Source organism: Folsomia candida, unplaced genomic scaffold (genome assembly GCF_002217175.1).
Source record: "Folsomia candida strain VU population unplaced genomic scaffold, ASM221717v1 Fcan01_Sc026, whole genome shotgun sequence".
NCBI classification, from domain to species: domain Eukaryota; kingdom Metazoa; phylum Arthropoda; class Collembola; order Entomobryomorpha; family Isotomidae; genus Folsomia; species Folsomia candida.
In genome coordinates this window covers 1,153,538-1,163,658 of record NW_019091218.1, presented here as the reverse complement: position 1 = coordinate 1,163,658, position 10,121 = coordinate 1,153,538, and the positions used below count along the sequence as shown (strand labels likewise).

The window sequence follows — 10,121 nt, the reverse complement described above, 5'->3', positions numbered from 1 at the left end:
AAGTTCTGAGCACCAGGATCGGTGCGTTTCACATTATTAATAATAATCTTGCTCATAATTTATTGGTATCATCATGTAAGATTGATGTATGAAAGAGCGCCGGCCTATATATTTTATTGCGGTCATATACATAAATATGTACAGGTTCCGAGAAGTAGTGGTCCTCATTATAGATATTCTATTTAGCCTGGAGATAGTCTTTAATTTGGACGGCGGTATTCTCTCATTACTACTAATCAATTAAAAAACAGTCTTGACATTGGCCGATCATTTGTTGGACCTTAGTAGGCACACTATCAATATGCTCGGATGAATATTGTATTAATAAATTTGCATCAGATCGCAGTACTCATTGTCAGTCGATATATGATTAGCTTTTAGTGATTATTTTAATTTAGGTTTCAAGCCATACATACATTTTGAATTGTTTTATGATAGCATGCGTTGTTGCCTGCGGTGTAGCCAACCAATCTTGCCGCGTGGTAACACTACTGCAATTAATTATTGTCGAGAAATGAATCATAATTATTGTATGTGTTGATAAATGAAATGATATATGTCTGTATGTATGTATAATTTGATAATGTATGTAAATGTAAAAATGTATCACTTTTCCCCGTAATTTTAGTTTTTCTACATTTTCCTTTCCTCATTTGAAAATCACCAGAAGTCATAAAAATCGTAAAATACGGTACGCGAAGTGACCGCGATATACATAATTGAGGAAACTTGATTAGGTCCGCGACCGTAATAATTATCTTTTGAGCGTAAAAAATTGTCTGCTGCGTCGGTAATAGTTTTCTTATCAGAGCGTTGGCATGGATGCTTGAGCAGGATTGTGTAAAGAGGTATGTAAACCAGTGATCGATATTGATATCCGATCGACTGTATTTTTAATCAGCACAATATAAAAATTAGTGCAGTTGCATAAGTGGGCAATATACTTTGATTGGCAGACAGTTTGGCGACAGCCGTTTTGGCGGAAATAAATTTTCGCCAAAATGGTAAAAAAATTATCATAATAGTAGTGGCTGGCGAAATTTTTGTCTAATTTGGCGACATCGAAAAACTCATCTGTCGAAATATAAATTTGATTCGGGTGCATACCTTGTGAGTGATCTCCCTAATCAAAGTAGTGAACATACAAGTAGAGAAAATGAACTTGATTATACTTATAAATATTATATGTTCCGATCGTAAACTTTAGGTAATGAAGTTAAGTTTTAGGTAATCACTTAACTAGTTCGGTAATTGTTTCATATACGGTACATGCACGCATCATTTGCCATGCAATTCCTCGGATTTTATGCTTACATTATTTTATGTTTACTTCATCATATTATTTAATTTGATTGTAAGTTTATTACAGTTGAATCTTTCTACACGCAAATAACGGATGCCGCACAGTAATAAAGTAATATTTATGAATACTTAATTCTCCAAATTATATAGATGAAAATCTGTCGAAATTGCATTTCGGCAAGTCAGATCATTTGATTAAACGGATTAAATTCTGGAATTCCTGAGAATCGTTAAGTATAAAAGTGATCATCCCGTTTATTGAGGTGATTAAATATCGCTTGGCATGCAATTAAATTATGCATATTGGCCATATTTATGCCCAAATCCAGTTTTCACTTGATTTTTTCGGTTTGACACAATTCCACTAGCACTCTGGACACTATAATTGCATAATTTGTACATGCGCTGATTGGGTGCATTCCTGCCAATGTATTTTGTGCGTTAACTCTGTTTTTTAAAAAATCCTCATTTATTGAACGTACATTGGTATTACATACTTTAAATTGGTTTATTGTCACTAATTGCAGGGTTATGCCGCGCATAACAACGCTTGGAAGAGCCGCAAATAATGGCATGGGATTGTAATTATAAAATAAATAATATATTTCTTTGAAGTCGTTATGCAATATCGAAAGAGAAAAGCACCGACAAAGCTTTGAATTGGTTGTTGAGATAATCCGTTTACTAATTTAAATACTGCACGAGTTCGCAGAATGCATTAGTTACTAAGAGTATTTACATATAGCTATAAATACGTCAGCAGTATTTTTCTTGCACACGTTTTCATGTATTTCTACGTAAAGTACGTCAAGAATAAGATCTTAGATGTTAAGAAGCAAATATTTGTTGAAATGGTGCAAAAAATTAAATTTGGGACCTCTGATTTTTTAGCGAGTACTCACATGGATGTGTCCCAATGTACATATGTATGCCTACAGGTTTTGGTAAAATCGGTGTAAATCGATCATAAACTGATCGTAATTTATATAAGTTGCAAATGACACGATCTCCCACTGCACAAATTTGGCAGAGATAAATCTAAAAATCTGTGAGAAATATAATTGACAAGTTTCGCATTTTTCAAATTTACAGCGCCTTCTCTTTTCTTCGGATACTTTGGCTATCATAATTTTTCGCGTCTTACCTAAAATTGGTAAATTCTTTGCTGGAACTTTATTACATGTAATTGATTAGACTTTGATAAAGTATTTCCTTTTAAAATAGGAAATATTTAATATTTAATATATATTTATTTAATATAATCCTTTAATAAATACAATTTATAATATTTTTCTAAAAAATAAAACTAAAAAACTATAAAACTATAAAACTAATAAAACTATAAAAAATAAAAATAAAACTAAAAATCCTTTAATAAATCTATTTATTTAATATTCAATATTTATTTAATGTAAACAAATTTTTGTTCTGTCTAGAAGATGTTATAAATTTATCTTGTTCAAATCATTCCTATTAAATTATCCGGCTATACCATAAATTTGGTTAGGTTTACGACGTATAATAACATCATCTCCGGCAAGTTATTATACAATTGCGTGAATTAAAGAATTGTATAAAGCGAAAAAGAGGATTAGCAAAAATAAAAGGTTTCCTGGTAGGTTCAAAAGTTTTGTGATAAAGGTGGCCTACTTTTTCAACCCCGCTGTATACTCTTTTGTTATTTTTTTTATACACGTATCTAATATTGACCACACCTAAAGAAGCCGGTTTATAAAAAAGGTCATTATAACTAACATGTTCCTACCGAACACAGTTTATTGACCTGGTCAAAATATGATCCAGCAGGGCAAGTGTATGAATACAAGCGCATGACCCCAGCGATGAGTACGCAGCGATTATATTTTGTGCAATCTGTAGAGTCAGGGAAAGTACCCTCCGTGGTGCCACACTGGAATGGGGCAATCGTTGTAGATGCTGAGGTGGTCGTGGGTGCTGCTGTGGTCGTAAGCGCTGCTGTCGTGGTAGCTGCTGGTGGGGTGGTGGATCCTGTTGTATATGCTGTAGTTGCAGGGGGCAGTGTTGTTGGAGGACTAGTGGCTGGACAAGTTCCCAACACACACAATGCCTTAGCCGGATCAAAATATGATCCAGTAGGACAAGTGTACGCATATAACCGCATGACTCCTGCGATCATTACACAGCGATTATATTTTGTGCAATCTGTTGGTTCAGGAAAAGTGCCTTCTGTGGTTCCGCATTGGAATGGAGGTAGCGTGGTGGGTGCTGCTGTGGTCGTTGGAGTCGGTGTGGTTGTGGGTGCGGCAGTGGTGGTGGGTTCCGCTGTGGTCGTGGGTACTGTGGAAGGCTCAGTACTTGACGGAGACTCAGTTGTTGGAGAAGTTGAGCCTGGACAAACGCCAACCACACACATTGCCTGGGCCTCGTCAAAATATGAGCCAGCAGTGCAAACGTATTTGTACAACCGCATGACTCCGCTGACCAATACGCAACGATTGTACTTTGTGCAGTCTGAGGGGTCTGGAAATTTACCTTCGACGTCGCCGCACTGGAATGGGGCTGTCGTCGTGGGTTCCGGTGTTGTTGGCGGCTCGGTGACTGCAATAAATTTGTAAATCTTGTTTTCCCATCTGTATTAATATTTTAAGGATTGAAAAATTACTTGGAAACTCTTGGCACGCTCCTGAAATCTCATCGAAGTAGCCTCCCGTGTCGCACTGAAGATGAACGAGTACATAATAGTCACCGTCCAAAAAGCATTGATAAAACGATGTTCTGCAAATAATTATCAGGTTGATTTACGCATTTTGACGAGTGTAAAAAACGTATTAAGTATTACATATCGTCAGGATCTGGAAAAGGTAGTTCATCAACGCAAGTGTCGTTGGTAAGTTCATCCAAAATCCCTATTCTCCATTTAATTCTCAAAAAATTTGAATCGCCGTCTTGATAAATATTCTTTGCAATAGTGCTATCCAATAAAATTGTTGCGACGACAAATATCTAAGTTTACACGGAGCCGGAATAAATTTATTTGTATAAGTGAAATGTGCATATAGACAAGAAAACTTACGGATAATGCCGTCATGCAAATTAATTTTGACCCCATTTTTCTGTTTAGTTGGACTCCCAGCAAACCACGATCGGAATTTTTAATACTGAATAAAACATCACTATTTATATAATGGCAGAATTAATGTTATGCTCTTGCCAGATCGGAGTATGAAAGAGTACCGACATTATTACCCTGCACATAATTATTGTTAAAACGAATTCTCCGACAATATTAATCATCTGTAGTATTGCTTCATATTTATGTATGTAGCTTGCATAATAATTAAATTGGGTCAGTCGCTGTCGTCAGTTGAGACTTTCACTAGGTATCCTACTGGTTTATTCACACCATAAAGTTGACAAGTGTGTTGTTGCTTTTATATCAAGCAATGCATCCAAGCCAACCTATGTATATATGTACGTTCATGCAGCTTTTCACGCTAATGCTAACTTTCAAAAGCTGTTTGACAAAATTTACAAGAACTTGAAGAGAGATTTTTACGGAGAGTACTCATCCTCAGCATTATTGTTTAAAGGACCTTTACTTTCCACATTTTGAAAATTTCCTTCCGCTTTGTATATATGTTCTTTCGCCATAAAATGATACCTCATTGAGGAATGATTAAATCCAGGAGAATAATATATTAGCTAACTATAAGTCGGACCCCTATCATGGCCCAATATCTGACCAGAGTATCAGATTCTGTCAGTCTATAAAAATTTCAGATGTTTTGCATAGTCTGAAAAGTTACGATTCTGGTTTCAGATTATGAATGTGCACAAAAAGTAAAGAAATTTGTTCAATTTGGAAGACTGCATTTTGGTTTAGGTTTCCATCGTTTCTTTTCCGTTTACATATTACGTCTAAATAAACTTACTTGCACGCATAACCAAGTAATCTGATGTTAATCGTGGCACAACTAGTATATATCCAAATAAGTTCAGTGTATACTTCTATTGTTATGATATGTTACACCTCACCTAACACCTTGGAATCATACCTAGTTGGTGAATACCCAAAATTAATGCACAGCGACAATGAGCTTGTGATAAGCTCGATAAGCTGCTGAGTTGTTGATGATGTATTCATAAACGATATTGGCAGTGAACTTGTTTTGATGCAATCCAAAGTTATATTTATTACCAACTGTCGGTGCACTTAATTGGTTGCGAACTGGAATTCAATGCAATATAATTTCTTGGATTTCATAGTTGTGCGTTGCTTATTAATTAATTAATTGATTCGATTATGAATTTACTGCGCCCGCATTTTTTAGCATGACATGCAACATGCCGCCGATTAATTGTACATACTGCGCAGTAAAGAAATTTTTTGAAATTGCACTTCGGCACATCCATTTCTTCAAAGAACTTGTTGACAGATTAGATACTGCAAATAAAAGAAATTATTACACCACTGTCGTAAAATACTTTAATATATAAACCAATTTGTCATAGTTCAATTGAGTGTTCACTCCGTCTTCTTCTTACGATATCATGTTTATGTATAAAAGTATGATTTAAAACAAAAACTATTTATGATTAATTAAAGTTGTCACAAAATCTTGAGCTTATTATCGGCCGTGATGTTGGAACAATGACAATAGATTTATTGCCGAATGGTTGCAAATTTGTTACCATGCTCGCTATGTATATAGGTAACTACTGTAGCTGTGGAGTATTAAAATAGCCGACATGTACAAAATAATATTATTCCTTTGCATTACGATTACGTTGTTTCTACTATGATTTATTTCTTTATTTTGCAATATCGGTTACTTATTGAGGAATTATGTAAACAGAATTAAGCATCAAATAATTATGACGTTAAGAGGTAAGAGGAAATATATTGCATATAAGTATGTTAGTAATCCCGAGTCAGACGATTTTATGAGCTAACCATAAAATTGTTGTACAAATTACCAGTGATGCAAGACTTCCGACGAATTAGATGCCTACTTAATAACTTCGAAAATTAGCCTCACGCCGTTCTCGGAATATTTGCATATAAGTATCCGTGGTAACAATATATTAATTAAGTCGGAACTTGTTTGACAAGAGAATCACACAAATTTGGCAATAAATGGGGATTAAGTGTTTTATAAATATAATGCAGCGTTTCAATCTTCGTTGTCAGTACTTCACCGGCACTCTAACAGAACGCAGGAGGCAAGATGGGGTTCCAACTTATTTGCAAGACTACACTTTTCGTAAATTTGCATAATTTTTTATTTTTACATTTTCATATTTATAAACAAAATTATTCATATACATACAATTATTCAAATTTATTGGTGTCATATGAATATGAATTTAGGTCCTTTTGCTGGCCGGCGTTTTAGTGGAGGACACTTTAAGTAAAAGCGTGTACGATCATATTCAAGGATTTTTGGGCTATGAGACGAAAATTAGTAACGACTCTTGTCTGGGGACGGAGCCATTTGCGGATCCGGACGATGCGTAAGTTTGACATGGTTTTTTGCCTTCATTAATACACAGGGTGACTAAAATGTGCCGCTATGCTGGAAAATTTTTCAAAATTGAAAAAAATTATGTAAATTATGTTCCCGAAGTTCTGCCTCTAAAATTCCTCATTTTAATAATTTTGTGATTATGTTTGATCAATTTTAATATTAAATAATTGATTAATTGCATTTATTCAACCAATTAAAAATAATTGGTTGAATAATTAATTAATAGAAATCTCAATTCCAAATCCCCTTCTTTTGCCAATATAGATTTATGAGATTTTCACATTGCAAAATTTTCAATTGTATGATATTTAAACGACCCTGTATTTAAATTCAATAGTGAAAAATACTTAATTTTATGTAGCACATCCTTCTACCAATGCTTTTGGAATGATGATGGAGAACGTTGGGATATTGTCCACTTAGAATGCCCACCAGGAGGCTACTTTAACCAAGAACATGGCGTATGTATGCTCTGAAAAATTGTGAAAAATTAGTTAATCAAATCAAGAAATTTTACAAATTTCGTTATGTATCGCAACACTTCAATTTGTTAGTAATAAATTTTTGCTGATCTTTTTTGTCGGGGTAAAAATTTTGCTGCAAAATTATAACTCATTTTATTTGGACTCCATAATGCTGTTCTACGGATTATAATAAATAATTTTACATTAATTTCAAAACATAGTTAACATGTTAACACATATGTACTATGATAAGCTTGGGCACACTTCTAAATATAATTCCGAAGTTACTAATCTAAAAAAAATTATCCTGGCTGAAACCAGGATAAAAAGTTATGGTAAAGAACATTTAATAAAGAAAATTTCACATTTACCCCAGAGTGACTCAATCAAATTAATTAATTAGGTTGTAAACTTATTGGAGCCTTATTTTAGAACATGCCGCAACGTAATAAATAAGGTATTTACTCAATTGCAAATGATTATCCGTATTGAGTAATAAAAAAACTGTCCAGATTGGTATATCAATGGCAGCAATAAATATTTTACTTTTGCCGGAACCGTTTGATATCCCCAATCTGAAATAAGCTGATTATACCTTAAATGTGGGCTTATCCACATTACGAAAAGTTTGAGGCCCCAATTTTAATTGTTTAGTGACACTGCAACGAGACAACAAATCGGTAAAATGGGGTTCCCATTAATTTTCAAAACTGCTCTTTTGGTAAATTTTCATAATGTAGTTTACATTTTTTAAAATTATTGATAGATGTATTAAACTAATTAAATTCATGTATGTGTTGTGAATTTATGTATGCAGGTATTTGTTTTAGGCGTAATTTTAGTGAACGACACGTTACATAAAAGCATATACAATCAAATCAAGTCACTTTTGGGGATTGGGACAAAACCACGTCATACTAACGATTCCTGCCTGGAGAGAGAAATAATTGCGGATCCGGACGATATGTAAGTAATTTTGAGACAACGATTTTTTAGTATAAATCTAAATACAGGGTGGTCTCAATGTTACGTTATATTGGAAAATTTTTTTCCATGAGAAAAGCCCCTAAATCTCCGTTAGTTACAAGATTTTGGATTGAGATTTTGATTAATATTACCAAAACTGATGGTACACTGATAACAAAGTTCTTAAAGTGTTGAATTTTAGAAACAAAATTTCGGTAACTAATGGAAATTTATGAATTTTTCCCGTCGAAAAATTTTTCATTGTAGCGTGACATTTTAACCACCCTGTAGATATGTCTATTTATGTATCTAATGGTAAATCAATTAATTGTACGCAGCACCTTCTTCTACCAATGCTTTTGGGCTGAAGATCCAACTTGTGAGTGTCACTACTGGCACATTATGCACCTAGAATGCCCCTCAGGAAGTTACTTCAATCAAGCACGGGGAGTGTGTGCAGAAAATTTTGAAGAATAAACATTGAATCAAGAAAATTGGACCAGTTTCGTAAAATTTATTTATGCTTCGAAACACTCGAATTATTAAAATTTTTGTCAGTATACTCTAAATAAAAATAAACCCAGTTTATTCAAGGAAGGGTAAAAAAGAGTTTGAAACAACAATTGGATAAAATTTGTCGAACCTAGTGCAAAATTTATGTACCGGCATTAAACTCATGCCATGCATAATTAGCGACCCATTTATTCAGTTTGGAAAAATACTCGGGAGTGAGTAAAGTATTTATTTACAGTACCAAAGTTGGTACACTCTCAATAATTTTTTGACGATATTGTTACCGGCGGAGGTACATACTATGGAATTCTACCGCTCGGGTAATAATTTATCACCGAAGGGTAGCATATATACAGAGGCTAAATCCTGCCCGACCCCTAATGTCAACGCTCGGGTAATAAAAATATTACCGATACCGGAGGCAATTTCTTACCCTCAGAAGACAATTTGTTACTATAGGGTTACCACGCGGTAGAGTTGCATAGTATCTCCGCCGGTAACGATTTTGTCAAAAAATTATTGAGAGTGTAATAGCATAGGTACATATTTTAATCCAAAGATTGATCATGATTAACACTGGCCACTGCACTTCTGCCCGGATTGGCAAAAAGTATGACAAGGATGTACTGGACATTGGGGGCCGCTTTGCTCAGCCTTGTTTTATAAGTTGAGTCCCACGCAGCCCATTTTTCCCATATCTCGTGTAACTGGAATATGACAAATGTGTGCACATTACCATGGTGTGCACATGACAAGGAAAGTACTGCACAAGCTTTGCAAGTAAAAAACTACTCTTCTTTTAATGTTCACACCATAACTTACAAGGGATACTCCTGAGGTGAGCTACGAGTTCAGGGTTGCCATCCAGATCAACATTGGCAGAGGATAGATCTTAAAATGTGAAGGAAACAGGGCCCGAGATTGGGGAGGGCAACCGGGGCGATTGCCCAACGCGCCAAATTTCTGAGGGCGCCCGAAGGTTTTTGTTGTTTGCCTAGTCTCCAAGAAACTAGACAAACAGTTCAATTGTTGTACACTACAACAGACAAGGTTATTGATCAAATATGGAAAATATCTAATGGTCCTTGTACCTTAGCATCAGGCATCAATCTCACCTGCCACATATTTATTTTCCCCAAATGATTCTCCATTTTCGTCCTATTTTATAAAGGATGCTGGTTTAATTCGACTACATTTCTTCCTGCAAAAGAAATGTCTGTCTCAGAAAAACGAAAGTATAAAGAACGCCTTTTTTGTGAGATATCTTGTCGTGAGATATCATGTCGTGTACTCTTTGTTTTAGGCTATGTGCAGCAGGGTTCGCCACCCCGGGTTATTGTGGGTTGGGGTTTTGGGGGTTTTTGCGGGT

General features: G+C 34.9%; 2 protein-coding genes across 2 annotated transcripts; one reads left to right on the top strand and one right to left on the bottom strand.

Moving 5' to 3' along the window:
• Nucleotides 1-2,669: 2,669 nt before the first annotated feature.
• Nucleotides 2,670-4,493, bottom strand: LOC110859485 (spore coat protein SP96). The gene is made up of 4 exons (XM_022108441.2): nucleotides 4,355-4,493; nucleotides 4,121-4,284; nucleotides 3,944-4,056; nucleotides 2,670-3,879 (listed from the first exon to the last, which is right to left on the bottom strand). The coding sequence occupies exons 1-4, from the start codon at nucleotides 4,388-4,390 to the stop codon at nucleotides 3,053-3,055; spliced, it is 1,140 nt and encodes a 379-aa protein (XP_021964133.1). The 5' UTR covers nucleotides 4,391-4,493; the 3' UTR covers nucleotides 2,670-3,052.
• A 3,385-nt stretch (nucleotides 4,494-7,878) lies between these two features.
• Nucleotides 7,879-8,817, top strand: LOC110859573. The gene is made up of 3 exons (XM_022108537.2): nucleotides 7,879-7,994; nucleotides 8,091-8,239; nucleotides 8,578-8,817. Exons 1-3 carry the CDS (start codon nucleotides 7,959-7,961, stop codon nucleotides 8,714-8,716), a joined length of 324 nt encoding a protein of 107 aa, XP_021964229.1. The 5' UTR covers nucleotides 7,879-7,958; the 3' UTR covers nucleotides 8,717-8,817.
• The last annotated feature ends 1,304 nt before the right edge of the window (nucleotides 8,818-10,121 follow it).